This window comes from Grammomys surdaster, unplaced genomic scaffold (genome assembly GCF_004785775.1).
Source record: "Grammomys surdaster isolate TR1022 unplaced genomic scaffold, NIH_TR_1.0 174, whole genome shotgun sequence".
NCBI lineage: Eukaryota > Metazoa > Chordata > Mammalia > Rodentia > Muridae > Grammomys > Grammomys surdaster.
The window spans coordinates 19,469,192-19,489,339 of record NW_021604622.1 but is presented as its reverse complement, the minus strand read 5'-3'; the positions used below and the strand labels follow the sequence as shown (position 1 = coordinate 19,489,339).

The 20,148-nt window shown below is 42.5% G+C and overlaps 2 protein-coding genes across 6 annotated transcripts in view; both read right to left on the bottom strand.

The window, feature by feature from the left end:
• Positions 1 to 3,699, bottom strand: part of Znf622 (zinc finger protein 622) — a 14,819-nt gene extending 11,120 nt beyond the window's left edge. Inside the window, exons 1-3 of the mRNA XM_028767622.1 lie at positions 2,955 to 3,699; positions 791 to 1,039; positions 515 to 677 (exon numbers count right to left, since the gene is read on the bottom strand). Of these exons, the coding sequence (XP_028623455.1) occupies positions 515 to 677; positions 791 to 1,039; positions 2,955 to 3,573 (1,031 nt within the window). The 5' untranslated portion in view covers positions 3,574 to 3,699. The remainder of the gene's footprint in view (positions 1 to 514; positions 678 to 790; positions 1,040 to 2,954) is intronic.
• A 3,947-nt stretch (positions 3,700 to 7,646) lies between these two features.
• The window catches only part of Retreg1 (reticulophagy regulator 1), a 135,245-nt gene continuing 122,743 nt past the window's right edge, over positions 7,647 to 20,148 (bottom strand). For all 5 annotated transcript variants that reach the window (XM_028767651.1, XM_028767653.1, XM_028767652.1 and 2 more), the window contains 6 exons: positions 16,942 to 17,068; positions 14,912 to 14,996; positions 12,903 to 13,040; positions 11,546 to 11,610; positions 11,191 to 11,317; positions 7,647 to 9,777 (listed from right to left, as the gene is read on the bottom strand). In XM_028767651.1, the coding sequence (XP_028623484.1) occupies positions 9,284 to 9,777; positions 11,191 to 11,317; positions 11,546 to 11,610; positions 12,903 to 13,040; positions 14,912 to 14,996; positions 16,942 to 17,068 (1,036 nt within the window). In that variant the 3' untranslated portion in view covers positions 7,647 to 9,283. The remainder of the gene's footprint in view (positions 9,778 to 11,190; positions 11,318 to 11,545; positions 11,611 to 12,902; positions 13,041 to 14,911; positions 14,997 to 16,941; positions 17,069 to 20,148) is intronic.

Genomic DNA, 20,148 nt, shown 5'->3' with positions numbered 1-20,148 from the left:
ACACACCTGTCCATACACTATGCCTGGCATGGCACTCACACACCTGTTCATAAACTATGCTATTGCACATAAGTTTTGACAAAAGAAACTACTTATTCACAAACACCTAACCTACTTACTGCATATGTATGAACTGCTCAAGATTCCAGTTAGAGCTGAACTATCTATGAAATAATCTCACTACCAAATGCAAAGATTTGGTATAGACTACCAAGCAGTTCAATTTCTTTAGTAGATGGTCTGTGATTCAGAGTCTCTCAGGGAACCTAGAATATGAAACCTAATTTTTCAATTTCTATTCATAAAGTAATTATAATTTGCAAAATTAAACTTCTGACTATTTAATCACAAAAAACAAAAGTCAGTCATTCACACTCACTTTGGGGTAGAGATCTTCACTTTTCTAAATGTGTTCAAGTGAGCCCAGTTCACTTCCAGAAGAGGAGAGCAGATGTCGTATATTACCCACCGCAGTATAAATATGACCTCAAATCACCCCACAAACTCATCTTACCTAAAATCATAGAAGTCTGCAAATTCCAGCGCAGCGTCGCCATCTGTGAAGAGCTTACAGTGGCTCTTGTCATTCATGTGTGCCTGCACAGCTTCTGTGGAATAGAAGGACTTCCCTTTCTCATTGCACCACAAGCAAATTTTGCCAACACCGACTTTCTCTCCTGGTCATGTGGAAAAATACGAAATCAATCTTTAGAAGTCAGGTTAAATCTCATTACTTACTCTCACAAATTGAAAAATATTTCTTCATCAAAAGCAAAATAACTGTACTTACCTAAATATGTAATTAGTCCTTTCAAATCTGAAAGATACTCTATGTCAGGAATAAAGAAGCTGTGGACTTTAGTCATATGAGCCACATTCTTCATGAGGGAGCTTGAGTGATGGGAACAAAACAAGCAGTCTGTTATTGGGATGGCACCTTGGGGTGGGCTCTCCCCGGCCTCTGCATCTTCTGCATCCTGATCTTCCTCTCCAGGGTTCTCACATTCCAATCCATCATCGGAATCAATATCTTCCCAATCTTTAAGCCAGAGTTTTGAAAAACAAATTTACTTTTAAAGGTGTGAGAAAGTAAGCACATTCAGACACCAATTGCTTCATGACATTATCACAAGTCCTGCCTGTTCCCCTGAAGCCAAGTTCTCTTTCAAGACTACAATTTTAGCTATTTTTAATTACCCTCAGACAAGTTTAAATGATAAGAACCTCTTTGCTCTTTCTGTTTCAGCACATGGGACACTCTATGAAATAGTGCTAACGTCTTTCCTATGCATTACCGCACCTAGCCCAGTACTGCACATCAAGTTAACTGGATTCCTATCAGCTGAGTAACCATGTGCCATCTGCACTGCACAGGAACACTTTGGCGTATATTATGGTGTGTGCAGGGCTGCTATGTGAATGCTTTTGTTTGAATGTAGGTGTCCTTCCAAGTTCAACTTAATCACCAATGTAACAAAATGGGACCTCTAGGAGCCTCTTGAATGAGTTGATTACCAAGAAAAGGACTTAAGTAACTGGCTCGTCTCCTTTTTTTGTCTTTGCTCCTCCTCCATGAGCACACAACCTAGATCTCTCTGCCTTTTCCATCATTAAGCAAAGCCTTAGAAGACTATCCCTCCACAGGCCAGGTCCTCACTAGACAGTCAAGGTGCCCGCAGCTAGATGTTCTACTTCCCAGGCTCCACGACTGTGGCAAAATAGGTTCATGCTGTTTATAAATTACCAGGCTTAAGATATTTGGTTATAGAAGCATAAACCGACCAAGCCATAAACACCGTCAGTATTAACAGTGCTGTGAAGGTGAAGAAACAGCTCGTAGAGCCTTGGGGGTTAGCAGGAGCCCCAATGTCAGGCTTGCAGGCAACGTGAAACTCTCACTCGGTTTTAATCAACTAAGTGAAATGTAAAATCATAAGGCACTCTAACCACAAATTCTATAGCAGCGTCCCAACAGCATGTCTTTCTGTACACACCAGTGTAACCCTTCCTGATCCAAACTAAAAAAAGCATGTTTCACCATATTCTTTTATCCTGCTTTCAATCGATGCCTTAGGCCCTGGATCCACCACAGAGACTCAGACAGACAAAATGCCCTGTGGAGACGCATTCCAGTGAGGCATTTAAACTACTTTTGCTCTCACTCTAAAATGTCCTATTGAAACCTTCATCATTTTTATACAACAAGCAGAAGCTACTTCCTTCTCAACATACTAAGAAAACTTCATATAAATTTAAAAAATTAAAGCTCGTCTGGTCAATAATTATGATGCTTGAACAATCACCTAATACTGTTCCCTTTCGGGTCCACAAGAAGTTTGGTGGGACCGGGAGCAAGAATAAAAATGGAAACCTACAATCTATCTTGCCAAACTAGCTAACAGACATAAAGTAACAGCTTTAAAACAGTTAAAAGACGCCGGGCAGTGGTGGCGCATGGTGGCGCACGCCTTTAAACCCAGCACTTGGGAGGCAGAGGCAGGTGGATTTCTGAGTTCGAGGCCAGCCTGGTCTACAGAGTGAGTTCCAGGACAGCCAGGGCTACACAGAGAAACCTTTTGTCTCAAAAACCCAAAAAATAAAAAAAAAAAAAAAGAAAAAGAAAAGAAAACAAAAAAACAGTTAAAAGACATAAATCGGGTAACAAAATTAAATCCAGGCAGGATGCCCTGAACCTGGAACCCAACTCCCGCCAAGGCTGCGGCAAATGGATAAGAAAGTCAAGACCAGCCTGGGAAAGGGACATCCTGTTGCAAACGTAAACATGAAGACGACTCGGGCAGGGCCTCAGTGGAGTGGAGTGACATGCGCGGGCGTGAGTTCAACCCCTAGGACGGCGACGTCGCCGAAAATGGACCCAGCACTCCATCTCAATCGGAATGTCTCCTGGAACCGGAGCCTCACCCCCATCACCCCAACCCCGACAGGGACGTTACCTTCGTCGTCTTCCTCTTCCTCTCCGTCCTCCTCACTCTCCTCCCACTGCTGCTTCGCCAGCTTCTTCGCCTGCTGTTCGAACCACTGGAGCCGGGGCGGCTTCTCCGTCGGGTCTCGCTCCGGGGCGACCCGTCTAGCCGCGCCCGCCGCCCTGGATTCGTTCGCGGGCACAAAGGGCGCTTTCTTGGGAGACGTGGAAGGCTGGGCCTTGATGGCCTGCTGGATGGCGGCGTTCATGGCATCCTTGTTCACACTGTCCACGCCCAGGCCCTTCTCCAAGTTCTTCTCGTTCATCATCTCCACTTGGCGGCTCACGGCCTGCACCGCCTTCTTCTCCAGCTCCACGTGCCGCCGGGACTTGAGGTGGTTCTCGTAGGCGTTGAAGGTGGCAAACTTCTTGCTGCACACGGTGCAGTAGGTGGCCGTGCCCTTGCTCTCCTCCTCCGCCACCGCCCGCTGCGCCCGCACCCGCTCCTGGAAGCCCTCGGCTGTCACCGGGGCCATGTCAGCCACCTTGCGCCGCAAGTTATAGCGGTGCCAGTCCGTCTTGTAGTGGGCCCGCTGCATCTCCGCGTCGCGGAACGCCACCCGGCAGGTGATGCAGGTGTACGTCGCCATTGCCGGGCCGGGAGGAAGAGACGACCTAGCCGAGCACCTTCTTCTAATCTTGACCAGTCTTCTAGCCAAGCTCCCGAGACACTAACTCGCCTACAGCCACGACAAGCCACCACACTAGACTCTTGACTTCCCAGGTCTCCCTGCGAGAACTTCCGGCACACACAGGAAGCTATTGATAGCTGGCTAGGAAGTCCCGCCCATGTCTTTGGCCACGCCCCGGAAAAGGATGGAATTTCATTTCTCTCCGGGCGCTGCTGGATCCGGCCTGTCAATCAGAGGTGTTCCTAGAGGATGCTTCCTCCTCCTTAGGATTAACGGCGTCTAGCGGTTGTGTCGTGGGCTGTGACGAGTTTAGAGGGATGGGTGTGTGAGAGGAAGAAGGGCGTGGGTGCCTGGGACGGCTCTGGGAAGTCTCTTGAGAGGTGGATCTCTCGCGCCTCTGGAAAGAGATCAAACGTGGCGACAGCGTAGGACTTCCGGAGCCCTTGCCTGGCCGGCTGTCCGAGTGGTCGGAAACCGTGGAGTCCAGACCCAAGCCAGGCTTTTGCAGCGAAGTGGGCGGACGAAACTCTTGAACGAAAAGGTTTCCTGCTGGATGCCAAAAGCACAGCCTAGCCACTGTCCGACAAAATATAATCCGGGCCACACGTGAGATTTTTAAATCCAAGCAGCCGTATAAAAAGACAACTGTGTGAAGTTGCTTTTAATGATCCGCATGCTATTTCACCATCTAAACGTTCAAAGAATCTGTGATAAGTTGTACGCTCCATCGTTGGTACAAAATTTTGGAGATCCCGCGTGTAGAACAGCAGCAATTCCTATCACTTCGTAAATGCCCCATTTCATTTGCTCGATTTGCCTATATGACCTCATCTATAGGGGGCAGTGTTTCGTAGGAAAAAATCCGAAAAGCTTCGTGGATTCATCTACACTGTCTGGCTCAAGAGGATCTGTACGGTGCCAAAGCTTCCAAGAGAGTTTATTATTCTTATTCGGGTTAGATCGTGTTCCCTTTTACTCAAGATCAAGTGGCTTTTCTTTGACTCTAAATAAGATTTAAACCAAGCATTCTCCATCCCTACCGCATCCTCTGTTCTATCTCTGTCCTGCCCTTTAACCCACCCTGCTTCAGTCATGACGTCAATTGTTCTAACAGGTTAAGCAAGTTAGAGCTTTGGTACTGTGTTAGAAATCCTTTGCTCTGCTATTCTGCCTGAGCATCTTTCTGCCAGCTTATTCCCTTTTGTAGACCTTTGCCCAGAGGCTGTGAGGAGCTTATCTAGAGCCTTTTGTCGGAAATAGTACCGACACCCCATTCTATTATTATGTTTACATCCCAAATGTTGTACCCTTCCCGATCCCATCGCAGAGTTTACCCCCCCCCCCGCATCCCCCCTTCCCCTCACCTTTGAGAGGATGCCCCCTCCCCCGCATAGCCCCTCCCTGGGGTACCAAGTCTCTAGAGGATTAGGCACATCCTCTCCCACTGAGGCCAAACAATGTAGTCCTCTGCTACACATGTGCCCCTCAACACCCCATTTCTTAAGTCCTTACTAGGACTTACTGCTTTTTCTCACTGTTATCTATTGTGCTGTATTGGATCACTCCAATATTTAGCATCAAAACATTCCGTTTCTGTAAGGCAAGCACCAGCTGTGCCCGAGTTAGGTGTTTCTTACGTACTTTCTCACATGGTGAACATGTGGCCGAGGCTGAAGTAACCTGAAGTGTTAGTATTTTACCATCAGAAAAGACTCCCTTGGCTAACAGCCAGAGATTTTGTTTCTTTGTCAAGTGAATCTCTCCATCGTAATATTTGTCTTCACAGGGTGGCAGTTAGCTTCCCTTTTGCCTCTCGAGGTCTGGTGTTGACTAAGTACTTTTACAATATTCTCTGATGCTGGTCAGCTCGTCTGATGTGGAAAGGACTGTTCAGAGGTGCATGAACAACGGCGAGTGGGGCCAGGAGACTTTATGGATTGCTCTGAGAGAATGGCTATGGCTAGCGCTTGTTTTCCTGAGGCTTAGCGATGGAAGTCCTGCATCCAAGGAAACCTTTTAATTATGGACCAATCAGAAGGCCTAGGCATACATCATGTTAGTCATCTGGACTATAAATCCCTTCCCTTTCATGGCTGCATACCCAACACTAGAATATACCAGGATGAAGTCTATTCAGTGTTTCTGAAAACTACAATTTTGTAGTGCAAAGGTTAAATCTACTGGTTAATTTGTACATACTTGTACCCTTATATCTATCAGTAGCATGTTGACATTTACCAGTTTTCAACAGGGAGAAAAAAGTTCTTTTTTTTTAAAATAAGTACACACCTTCAATTATGTGCCTTACTTTCAGCCCTTGGGAAGGTAAGTTAGTGATATTGCTATGAGTTCAAGGCCAACTTAGACAACATAGCAAGACCCCCTCCCCCAACAAGTCTGTAAATATCTAAATATGAGGATATTTGCTAATTATAAAACTCTGATAACAGCTTGTTTTGCCCATATTCTCTGAAGGTAAGCAGGAAGAGATTTCATCCCCTTTGAAGATTTTCAGTATAATACAAAGCAACAGTGTTTTAGAAGGACAAAATGCAAGCTTGGGCTAACCTTCCGCCTCGGACTTCAGGATCTTGGGCGCTGATGTATTTGGTTCTTACCAAAATACACGGCAGTGTGTGCTGTTCCCATCGTCTGATTGTCCTCAGGAAATGAGGAAACATTTTCTGAAACTCCTCTAGAATTAAAATAGTTCATGCTGGGGAGGGGGCAGACTCCACCATCTCAGAAGAGAAAGAAATAATGGGGAGAGGACTGGGGGGGGGGCACCAGGAGGGGGCAGGGCAGTAATTGGGATGTAAAGTATATTAATGGAAAAAAATAGAACAGTTCATGTTTTAACGACTGCATTCCACATGTGTCTTACATGTATCCAGTTGTTTTCATATTGAGAAAATCCTGTAGTTTGTATAAATTCTCATGGCAATGGATACATAGTCCCCTTCTCTACTAGGTCACTCTTAGGGCTTATTTGCTCCTATAGCCTAAACGTAGAAACACTGTCCTACCAAAAGCACACATACACTTCAGCATCCTATATTTGAAACGGAAGTCCGAGCAGTCTCCTTGCTACGCTGTGTGAATTAGTCACAGATTCTTGCCCAAGTCATACTGAAATGCATGTGACTGCAGTGCTCTTCTCTGTACTCCCCACACTAGCGACTCTTGTCCCCACCAACTCTCCTTTTAATTTGTATCTAGTAATACCTTAGTGAAGATTTCCTTTTGTTCATTCTATCACTATTCAACCTTTTCTAGTTTATCTTTTCTTTTTAATTTTATTTAATCTTTTTTTACACTCCAGATCTTATCCCCCTCCCAGTCCTCCTCCTGACTGTTCCACATTCCATACCTCTTTTCCCCCCATCTTCACAAGAATGTCCCCACCCCCACCTCCCACCCCCTACCCCCACCCTTCCAGACCTGTAAACTCCTGGGGCGTCCAGACTCTTGCGGGTTAGGTGTATCTTCTCTGACTGAACCCAGACCCAACAGTCCTCTGCTGTGTATGTGTTGGGGGCCTCATATCAGCTGGTGTATGATGCCTAGTTGGTGGTCTAGTGTTTGAGAGATCTTGGGGGTCCAGGTTAATTGAGACTGCTGGTCCTCCTACAAGGTCTCCCTCCTCCTCGGCTTCTTCTAGCTTTTCCCTAATTTAACCACAGGTGTCAGCAGCTTCTGTCCATTGGTTGGGTGCAAATATCTGCATCTGACTCTTTCCGCTGCTTGTTGGGTCTTTAGGGGGACAGTCATGATAGGTCCCTTTTTGTGAGTGCTCCATAGCCTCAGTAATAGTGTCAGGCCTTGGGGACCTCCCCTTGAGCTGGATCCCACTTTGGGCCTGTCGCTAGTTTATCTTCTTGTAAGCTTATCCAATGATTTAAAACATGATCTTTGATTATAATTCTTCTTTTTTGTATCAATGAAGAAACTGCTGACCATTTTTGTTGTTTTTTTTAAATATCATGACTAAGAATATTTTCTAAATAAAGAAACATACACATGAAAAGGAATACTAGTAACAACTGTTTTATAAATATGTGGCTGTATTTTTTCTTCACATCCAGCAAATGTATTGAATAGGATTCAGATATATTCTTCCAGACTCACAGAGTTTCAAGATTTTCTAACACAGATTTACATTGGTACCAAAATGGGCAAGAAAAATGAAGGCACGGGCTCACTTTGTATCGATAAAGAACATCAAACACGGTTGTGAGGCACTAATGACATAAGCATAGAAGGTCAATCAAAAAATAAGCAAGTAGTCAGAGTCTTCAGGAACTTTTTTCCCTCTTACATTTGGCAAAATTCAGTCTAGATATTATAATACCTCAAAAAGAAAACAATAAATAAATAGGAGATGGTACATTAAAAGATCAAGTCACCTGTAATTAAGTCTTTAGAAATAAAAGAGATGAAACTGAAACACAGATTTCTATAGTCTTACATTACCCTTTTTTTTGTAAGGGTCTTGTGTCTCTGTAGAAATGCCAGCTATTACTGAAGATTTAAGACAGTTGCTGACATGGTCCCTCAGTCCTACTGAAAGATTGTTTCACAAAAAACAACTATCTTGGTTTCCACTGTAAATCAAATTTGATTATGTAAAGGTGATCAAAAAAAAAAACAGTTTAAAGGAAAAAGCATAGTCTAGCTTCCCAGTATGATTACATATTGAGACCTGCAGTGGCAGAGATAGAAACTTTAAAGTTCAAGCAAGTTCCTCTGTTCTGCATTTGTAAACTGAAAAAAAGAAAGTTGTTGTGTTTTTTTTTTTTATCACCAATGACCACATCACTCATGGACATACCAGTAGCTAGTTTCACAATCCTAGGAGACTATAACACAATACAGAAACATCAGGGTTTGCTTACATCTGAGTGTGCGAAATAGTGTGCACTTACCGTTGCAAACATTACAAAAGCATCATTAAGAGAAAAATAACTGCCTACTTTCCATGGGTCGGTACCACCTCTTTTCAAGACGAGATGTGGCAGTCAGCAGAACATGCCACTTGACAAATAAGCCTATGTCTACGACTGTAGAAATAACGTGGACATATTTCAGCCTATGGGTAGTACTTATTCTTAAAGTTTTTCCTAGAAAATTAATTTTGATAGCATGTCCGTAGCCCTTCAACTACAAACATTTTGATAATTTCTCCTTCTTTACATTAAAACCTAACAGAATTTGATGAACTGCTTCCAAAATGAGCGAAAGGGAGCGGGTGCAGCATGTGCTCACCACTGTCAGTTTTCAGCGAGTTCTGATGAATCTCTGCATGCTTGAACATTATAAAGAAAAAGAATACTTCTAGAAAGACCTTAATAGTTTGGTGGGGTTTGGTGTGGTTTTTTTCTCTCTCTCTCTTCAGTTTACCAACAGCCCCTAAGCACTTATGACACCACAGTATGTATATATGTAACTATAAAGTTCATTTCCATGCTTATTACATAAAAATAACTATCAGAAATGTCAGTCTATCATTATCAGCTGATACATATCCAACTCACTATAGAAGGGAAAAGAAAACAAAAAAATCTAAAGTAATTAAAGCTTACAATTCAATTTTTTTTCCATTTTTTCCCCCTGCTTGTTTGAAATTTTTGGGTGGTTTATCTGTGCTTTGCTGCAAGCTGCTTCCCGGTTAATGGCCTCCAAGGAGATTTGAAAGGAAGCCTGAAGATTTCTTACTTTGCTGGGCTTCTGCCCCTTGGTCTTGTGTTAGTCCCAGCTCACTCTCAATTTGATCTAGCTCTGCCTGGTCAAGTAGTTCAAAATCATCCCCCTCCTCAGTGTCTGTGTCCTCTCCTGGAGTGGGTGCCACCTGAGCCAGTGCCTGCCGGGCCCCTTCTAGCTGGTCTTTGATGGCAGCTGTCATGGCAGCTGTGATGACATCCCCAGCCAGGTTACTCATCAAGTGAAGGGCTTGGTCGCTCTTGAGAGGAAGTGAGAGGCCAGCTGCTGACTGCCTGTCTTTGCTCGGTCTGTGAGCACTGTCCAACTGTTGCTTCTTTCTCTTGAGCTCTGTGGGTAAGCCAAGACTTAATTCGTCTTCATCATTTGTTCCCGTCCCGTTTTCCAGAGATGGAAAATCTGAAAGATCTCGAGAGAAAACTTCCTCACTGGGCCGGTCAAGATCTATAAAATGTATAACAGAGGTTGGTGAGTGAGTGCCAGAACACATCTGAAGTAAGAGCTGTCTACAGTGACTCTGACCTGAACCCTCAGAGCAGCCACAACCAGCGGTCTACTAGAATGACTGTAGACCCCCACTAGAATCCCCCATATTAGACCCCTACTGAATCTATGGCAGTATCTCTCTACAAGTAGACAAATACTATATATATTTTCCTTATGTTTTTAGCTTTCCTATTAAGCATAAAATAGCATATATAAGGATATTCAACTTTGCCTAGTGTGAGCTATGAGGTTTAACTAAAGTTTTTGGTGTTTCTGATAGTCTTGATTGTCAATTTGATTAACTTAAAATTACATAGGAGACACTCCTCTGGGCATGGTCAGTGAAGGTGTTTCCAGACAGCTTTAACTGAGGAGGGAAGATCACCCTGAACTCGGCCAGCACGTGGGTGACTGAATAAAAAGATGAGAAAATGGGAAAGCAAACCGAGCACCAGCGTGTGTTTCTATCTGCTTTCTGACTGCAGATGCAATGTGAGCACTTGCCTCATGCCTTGCTACTGCAGCTAGAGCAGATCTCACCACGCTCTTCCACCCTGATCTGTTTTACCTCCAAGGGGTGAGCCTACATCAAGTCTTTTCCAGGTTGTTTTTCATCAGGTATTTGCCACAACGATGGGTAATCATTCCATCCTGCCCTTAAGATAGTAACTATCTTAAGCCAAAGAAGATATCTGTGATTATGTAAGGAGGCAGTGAAATGGGCCAGTGGGTAAAGAGGAACCTGGCACCTGAGTTGAATTCCTGTAACCCATGTAAGGGTAGAGAAAAGAATACACACTTCAATGAAAGGTATTGTGAATTCTGGTGCATCCAGTGTTATACCAACATTCGAAACACTGGTAAACAACGTGAGATTAGAAGGCAGACTGACTTTATTTCTACTTTTAAGATTATATTTGAATTATTTGTGTGCCTGGGGATTTTGCCACAGTGCATGTATAAAGGTCATAGGACAACTTCCAGGAGCAATTTCTCTCCTTCCACGATGGAGAGCCCAAGGATCGAACTCGGGTCCTCAGGCTTGGCATCAGGTGCCATATTCCATAATATTTCAATAGGAACCAGTGATGTGCTTTTCCTCTATGTGGACTTGGGTATTCTGGAGAGTCCATTTAACTACAAGTATAGAATAAGTGACCTCTGTGTCTAGCTTCTTTTCACTTATCACAGTCCTTTCAAGGTTCAGGCAGGCTGTACCAGGTACCATACTTCATCCACATTTAAATCTAAGTTATGTCCTCTCTGCAAACAGTCCAGATTTTATGAGCCACTCAGAGGTTGTCGGAAGTTAAGTAGTCTTTCTGTTTTCAGAACCAATAAAAGTAAGAGAAGCCAGAAGCGTCAGCTTACCATCAGAAGTGTCTGTCTGTGGAGTGTACCCCTCTGAAAGGTTGAAGGTCCCATTATCAGTCCAAGAGACTTCTGACACATCTGTGTCTGACACAGATAACTCTTTGGCAGCAACTGTGAGGCTAATCTGTGTCAACAGAAATACCAGTGACTACAGAAAATCTTTTTTAAAATACATATTAAACACCACTAAATTTTAAAATAAAAAAAATCAGTGATCATTTTCCTTTGAGATTATTCAGTCATCTCATAAAACAGAAGATAACCTGTGTTATACATAAATCTATTAGGACAATCAATCTATTTTATGTAAATAAATGGCCAAGCCACACAGAAACAAATTGACCAAAAATACCTTAGGACAAAGAGCTGAAAAGTCTAATTCACTGTCATCCTTGTGACTTTTTTCTTTATCTGCTTCTGTTGAGGAAAAAAAAGGGCATTTAGTTTCCTCCAAAGCTTAGACATAGTACCCTTATTGTAATATATTCTCCCCACAACCAGCTGTACATTCCAGTGCTTCCCTGTAACTGTACTGAAGAAGCGACATGGATTTGCAAACGTTTGCTGTCCAGGGGAAACGGTCAACATCTGTGTTCTCACAGATGACCCAGCAGGAGCAGCAGCCCTGGGAACTCGGTCACAATACAAACTCTGCTGCTACCCTAGACCTCTTGAGTCAGAGTCTACTGTGCTATACACTCCAGGTCATTCTGATACATCCTATAGCCTGAGAAACTGTAAAGACGTGTGTGTTTGTGTGTGTGTGTGTGTGTGTTATACTTATATATATGACACACATATACATATATTATATACATATTTTATATATAATTTATTATATACATTAGTTTTCTTAATCACACTAGAACTCTTTTCTCTCCCTTTTTATTTCAGCCTTCTCTTAGATGGCTCCCACACTTATCCTTCTGAAATTTTCAATAACCCAACCCAAATAAAATAAAGCACATCATACATAACAAAACATAGAGTTGTTGAAACCCTTTCTCCTTCCCCTGCCAATCTGTGTATTTTGTGACTTATTTACATTTCTGTCCTTTGACATTCTCATGTTTATGTATAGTGAATCTTGGTCCTTCACCTCCCTGTTGCCCTGCTTTGTCCCCTAGCCCCCTGCTGATGCCCTTCTTCCAAACACCTCTCCTACTCTCTTGTCTTCATTCTGTGTGCCCCTGAGTTTAAATGGGATTGACTGTATGAACATGGGTGGCCATCTTTACTGAAATATGGGCAGCATGTGTGTCAGTGCTATATTAATAAAGAAAGTGACTCCCCTCCCTGACAGCCCCTGCTAACTGCCAGTGTACTTCAGGAAGGACTGGGAGCTCAAGAGCCCCGCTCCCTTCCAGGATGAGATGTTGACGGGCACAGTCTCGTGTGCTGCTTGTGCAGGTTACCCTATGGAAGTGAGTCGTACCCTATACGACTGCAACTGCTGTGGCCTCTTGAGCACCTCTGACTCTCAAAGTCTTTCCATTCCCTCTGGTGACTGTTCCTTGCCAGGGTGGGGTGATTATATCCAGGTCCCATTTAGGAACAGGCACAATATGTATTTTAAAAGTCAGTCTACTTAACTGTCCATTTGAGAAAAGATTATAAGCCTGAATAAGGAAAGACTACACAGATTACATGGGGAGGAAAAAAGTCTCATTTTTTCACACACACACAACTAATATTCAAACTAGACCTACCAGATCTCTCACGTTTCTTCTGGTTAATATATTCTCCAATTCCAAAATCTAGCTTTAATAGAATGGACTTGACTTTGCTGTATATTTTTTGTCCGATATCATTACATTTAAACAGTGGACACAAAAAAGCAAACAGTACTGAAAAATAAAGAAGAAAAGAATACAGGTGAAGTATTCATTCTGGATGCTTGCATTTCCGTCTTTTACAAGATCATGTTTCATGCATGGGGAAAGTAGCAGCTTTGTTGCTAGAGTCATCATTTCATCAAGTATGCTTCTAATTTTTATTCTTACTCTGTGGTAAAAAAAAAACATACTTTACTACAAATACACACACACACCATAAAAACTTATAACCACTGTCCTCGGCTAAAATCTTACTTTTGTTTAATGTTGCCAATTACCATGATTACCATTATTAATCATGAGAACATGATTACCTCTGATTCGCGGCTTGGCAGTGATGCTGGGATGGGGTTTTGTGGGGTAGCTGTAGCTGGGCATGCAGTTGAGCTCGGCCCAAGCAAGATGGAGAACTGCCCCCATCTCTCCTTTGCCAGTACTTTTCTCACTGATTTCCTACACCATGGGGATCCGGTAACTACTGTAGGGTCTAGGTGAAACACTGGATGGAGCATCAACCGTTTGCCAAGTGCACCGTGCATTAGGAACACAGAAGGGAAGAGAGATGCTCCCTTAAGCATCTTTAGAGCCCAGTGGAGTATATGTGAAACTCAAAAGCCAGAGTGAAAATGGAAATGTGGGGTCAGCAGAGATACTGCCCTGCTGAGAGTTAACAGCCAGATCTCCATGTATTTTAGGAAAAGCAGAATATATAATGTGAGCCGGGCAGTGGTGGCGCATGGTGGCGCACGCCTTTAATCCCAGCACTTGGGAGGCAGAGACAGGCGGATTTCTGAGTTCGAGGCCAGGCTGGTCTACAGAGTGAGTTCCAGGACAGCCAGAGAAACCCTGTCTCGAAAAACCATAAAAAAAAAATATATATATATATATAATGTGGAGATCTTCTCAGAGTTACAATTCACATGTAACAAGTTACATACAAAGTTACAATTTGATAAGACATGTAATCAACTGAGAATCCTGGGAACAATCAAGACAGTCAACAGTGTACACAAGCAAGTTGCCTCCTGTCATTATTAAATCCTTCCTTTCTGCCTCTTGCCCCTCCCTGACCCCACTCAACTAACTCATCCCTGGCAACCACTGATCTATTTTTTGACTGTTCTAGAATTATATATAAATAGAACTATATAGTACATGCTCTGGCTTTTTCCGTTCAGCCCAGTTACTTTGAGATTTATCTATGGTATTGCATGTATCAGCTTTTAGTGCCGGGTAATGATCCATTATATGGATACAGCATGGTTTATCTGTGTCTCTGTAAGGCTAGTGTAAATTGTATCCCTCTGTGCTACTAAAACCAAATCTGCCATGAACATTCCGGTATAACTATTTGCAGAGATGCATCCTTCTGTTTCTCTTGGGCAAATATCTAATGGTGAGACAGCCAGCTGTAGAGTAGACACAGCCATACAGTTTTCTGATTGTATCATTCTACCTACATACCCCTAATAAGCAAGAATTAGGGCTGCTCTATATCGTTGGTTTATATTTGATGCAATGCTCTTAATTTAGGCCTTTGTGGCAGAGATGCAGTGGTATCTCACTGTGATTTTACCTTTGGTCCCACAAACCTGCACCAAGGCAGAAGTGTAGGTATATTTGTGCAGAGTGGGGCATATTGCTTAGTTAAATATTCAATGTATAATTTAACATTACATTTTATGACCCTGTTTTTTGCATCAGTGCTTCCAGATGTTTAAGTATAACCATCTCTAGGGGATGGGAGAAGTGTCATGCTTGGGAGACTTGTTTGATAATTCAGAGCTTACCTTTACCCTTCCAAACTAAGCAGAGGACCTGAGAAGCACTAATGCATCCGTACGTTGTCATACAAATTAGTCAAGAGTTTTTACTATACTTACACAGTAGGTAGCTGAGTATGACCCCAGGAATGTAACTTCCCAAGATTGTAAAAAATGTGCACACACTGCAGACCAGGAGGCAAAACTAGAAGTAACAGAAATAGCATGGGACAGTTAGCCACAACAGTAAGGCACAGTAGAACCCACATGGTGTGCATGTTGTATTATATATGCCCCATGTTTCTTCAACAGCGCGTTTTATACTTAAGAACACCAAGGAAGCATTAGAACACTTTGGAATAATCAATTTGCAAGCAGAGGAGCTAATTCTGGAATGACAAGCTCCCTTCCTCAGGCCCGTTGATGTACCACTGCCAGATGCAAGAGGCTCAAATAGTAACAGGTCCCCAGGAACAACTTTTACCCACCCTGAGAAGTAAACCTGCAACTTCAAACTACTACCATAAACCCACTGAAATCCACAGACAGATGCACACACGGTATGGGGGTGCCTGTATGAGTCTGATGTCATTTGTACTGCTGGTAAACTTCTGGCATCAATCCGTGAACATCATAATCCTCCCTAACTGTATCCACCCACATCCGGGTTATCCCAAAACTAAACCAAGTGAAATGAAACTTCTGCAGTGAATTCTATTTTTCTCCTCTCTGTCAATTACAGAGCAAGAGCAAAATCTTTGGTTGTCTTAAGGAAATTTTAAAACAGTCTTAGAAAACTGTCCTAGGCTACATGGGAAACATCAATATAGAAAGGTTTCCTCTTTAGTCTTCACTAGCTTTCTACACTCTGCTCAGAAGGTGTCTAATTTTTTATGCATTATTTTTAAAGGGAAGTACTGAATTAAACTGCCAAGCAAATTCACTAAGGGGCTTTCAAAAACTAGGAAGAGATACACATCTCTGGCCAAAACCTGCTTAAGAGAAAGAACAAGGACTCTAAACTTCAGGTTAACTGGTATTTCACTCCAGTTACAGTAGATATTGTAAGTTGAGAATCTTCCAACAGTATATATGATCATGTCATGTTGGTGAAATAAGCACTAAAATCTGTTATGCCTCTCATGTTTATCAATTCTAAAACTGACTGTGGTTAAAGAAGTTAAATATCCAGCACTGCCAGTTCAAAATGGGTGAAATATTCCCAGACGCTGTTCTATGACTTAATTCTGGTGACGTTAGGAGACTGCCTATACACATAGCACACGGGGGGGATCTTAATGCTGATATTTCTAGCTTTGCTTTGCAACCACTGGTGGGCAATTTAATCTTAAAAACTGTGAGAGATCCATCAATGTCTGTTGATGGTCCTGCCCCTCACCCAGGTAAAGCCCTGATCGTAGTCTTCAAGTATTCATCTGTCCATGCTGTCGCACTCATCACTTGAGACTCTTCCTGAGTGGGAGTTTATCTCAATCACAAAACAAAAGAAAAAAACCAAATAAACAAAAACCTACTCTTACTCCAGTTGTGTAACCACAACGAATGCTTTTGTCAAAGCTCATTTGGTTTCTTCACCCTTTCTCTGTGTGGTTACTCCAGGTTGGGGTTTTGCTGTGTAGCCCAAGCTCACTAGAATTCATGATCCTCCTTACTAACCCAAGTGTTGGGATCACTGTGAGCACCACACTCAGCAAGCTTCCTTACAGTAAACCAAACCAGAATCTGGACTACATTTTTAGATTATAAGTGAGACTCTGTTACCGCTGAACCCCTAAAAGGACTGTGTTTTTACCTCTGAACCCCTAAAAGGGCTGTGTTTTTACCTCTGAACCCCTAAAAGGACCAGGTTTATCTCAAATGCCTTCGATTTCAGAACCAGACCACAGATGATAACCAAAGTTCTTAGTAACACCCCTTTTCTGTTTCCTTTTGGTTTTAAATATGGCAAAGCCCTATCTCAATTCCTTCTAAGTAGTGGGCTAAATAGATCTCTATAATCCATAAATGCTTAAGAGTTTCACATGTGACCGTATCTGAGCCTATATAGTATGTCCACATTAGAGGGTCTCTACAACTAAAATAGGTCACCTCATTTGTTCCCAAGTTACATTAAGTATTTTAAAACGTGCCTTGCCAGGGCTCTGCTGTTTGAAAAGAGACATTTCTTGAAGAAATATGCTGAAATTCATCCATGATTCTGCGATGCAGTGGCTCAGTCTGGCTCTTTCATCTGGCTTGGAATTGATGACTTCCCAGCTAAAGAAAGAAAAAGATGTAATTGAATATCAGCGACAGTAACAATAACACCAACAACAGCGTTCAACCACAGAACAGTCACAGCTTCAGCAAACACGTACTGAAGATTGCTGTTGATCTTATCATGCTCTGAGCTCAGACAGCTAACCAGCCAGATACCCAACTCAAAAAGCTTAGATGCTGACAGAAGCAACTAGCTACACAAGTAGCTATCTGACTCCAACACAGGGAACGTTAGGGAGGCCAGGGCTGGGCTCTGGGACATAGCTCCTAAATAACCCATTGTTTTAGCTCAGATCTGGGGTGAATAGGTACTTTACCCCAAGTGTGGACTGTAGAACTTCACAGTCTATATAGAGGCCCTAGAATAGATGAGATTTCTACGCTGTCTAGCCTCTGGATGTGCCAGAAACATGAATCAAGAGAAAAACAATGAGTAAAGCTTATGGGGAGGAAGTATAAGTTATGTTGGGTCCTGCAGCACTTGCTAAAATCATAAACCCTAAGGATAGAAGCCACAGCACATTTAAAAAACCCAGGACATCAGACATACAATTATTAATAACACCAAAAATGTGTTCTCAATATATGCAGTAGCTGGCCAACTCTAAACTGTCACTTCAATGATGTCTTACTATACCCCTTTTTAATTTTGGAAACAAAATTAAAATGTATGTGGATACATGTTGTGTCACATGTGTAAACATGCCACAGACTATGAGCTGAAGTCAGAGGTCAACTCTGCAAAGTGTGTTCTCTCTTCCCACCTTTCAGTGGATTCCAAGGATTAGATCCAGATTGCCAAGGATTCTGCATCCAATGTCTTTGCTGAGCCACCTCACCAGCCCAGTACTCCCTATGTTTCTGAAGTATCTTTCCCAAGTCATCACACACACACACACACACACACACACACACACACACACACACACACGGTTATTTTGTTTAGATGCTAGAACTTTACCCTGAAGGCTGGCTTTAGGATTTGTGCCTTAAGGATGACATCATACATTTTATTTAGTAAGTGATGCCCTAACATTGGAGATGAGCCTAGTATAACACCCAATTCCCACCACAAAGGTCAGGTTAAGGACTTTTTGATGGGTCTTCAAGTGGACATTATCTGTTAATTTATTCACATTTTCAGTAAAATATGATCAATTTTCCTTTTTGTGCCTTTCATCATAATAAATACATTAATGATTTCTAAAGCTTGAATACCCACGCCATTGTTTTTCTGTAAATGTCTACAGATTGTATCATTTGCTGGGAAGAAAATACTCAATTTGTGACTGATTTTCACAGATGTGAGAAGCCACTCAGTTTCTCCACCTTGAGAAAAAACTCATGTAATTTTTTTAAAAAAACAACACATCTCATTATTTCCAACATTGATATGAGCAAAACAAATAATTCTCATCGACAGTTGAACTGTTATAATCTCGAACAGAAATCCATTGTATACAGATTGAAAAATACTATCTAGACTTCACATTAATGGACCATGGACCCAAAAGAATTGATCGCTGTAATATAATTGTTAAAACTTGTATAGCGAGGAGCTGGAGAGATGGCTTAGCAATGAGGAGCACTTGTTGCTCCTTCAGAGGACTCAGGTTTGGATCCCTGCACGCACTCCGCAGCTCACAAGTGCTCCTTCAGAGGACTCAGGTTTGGATCCCTGCACACACTCCACAGCTCACAAGCATCTGTAATCCAGCTCCAGGGATCAGCTACGTCCTTTAACCTCCACATGTGAGCATGTATGCAGTCCACGGATATACATACAGGCCAAACACCCATACACATAAACATAAAAAAATTTAAAGACAAATTAACCAGGGATTATGATAGGAGTACGCATCTCTATAATCTCCAAGTGCGACTATAATTTATGTCACCACATTTTTATGGGTAACGGAGCTACACAGTTTGGAATGAGGTCAGACAGCATGTCAGTTTTTCACATTCCTTCGTGTTGTAGATGGAGAGAGAACATTAAACCCACCCAAGCTGTCTCACCTACTCAGGGACAGAGTCAAGACCTATGAACAAGATTCCTGACTTCCAATACCATTGTACTTAAACAATGTGACTCTTCAAGCAACAAATAAATTCATTGCTACCCTTAAAAAAAAACATGTTATTATTGAGAATAAGGAACATTCCCTGTTTGCCTCTTCCTAGAACAAAGAAAAAAAGAACTGTGATTGACCAACACCAGTGTGGGTTCATGCAAGACGAAGCCTTTCCAGGAAAGCAGAGCATGTCATGTGCAGAATCCAAATACTCAGCAGAAACTAAGACCCATGCGTCCGTAGTGCTGGGGGTTAGCACAAGTGACGTCGGCACGCCACTTGTTGCTCCATCACAAAACTCTAGGCTTTCCTAGAAAGCCTGGGAAACACATAACAGAGAAGTCATCTCTGTGAATCCTGGACAAACTGTGGGAAACGTCTCTTCTCCATGGCTGTCTTATCATCATCCTTACAGTAACTGATACGCACAGTAAGGCCCCACCATCATACAGGGAAGTGCAATGCACTTTAGCCTTCAAAACAGTTCTAGATTTTACCAACTTCTTAATCAAAAACCACACACCATCTATGATGGAAGTTCCTCAAGGGAGTAAATTTAGTTACCACCAGTGTTATTGTTAATATCTCTTCCTTGCTTTCAGACAGGATATGCAAACTCCAGGTTTAAAACAAAGTAATGTGTGTCGTGACTCCCTCTCAACCCTCTGTTTCTTCTCAGTGAGCCAGTGGTACACTGTGGCCACAAGCAAAGTTCCACCGAAGCGTCACCCCTGGTTCCTACCAGCCTCAGTTTCCCAGAGCCCTCATGTCTTTAGTCCTAGGTGTTTATGTCACTGCACAGATCCCAGCCCCCTTGTAGCCACTCCAGCTTTCAAAGAGGCTTGGCTCCAGAATCTACAAATCTTCCTCTCCCTCAAAATAAATAATAGATAGATAGATAGATAGATAGATAGATAGATAGATAGATAGATGGATGATAGATAGATAGATGATAGATAGATAGATAGATAGATAGATAGATAGATAGATAGATAGATAGAT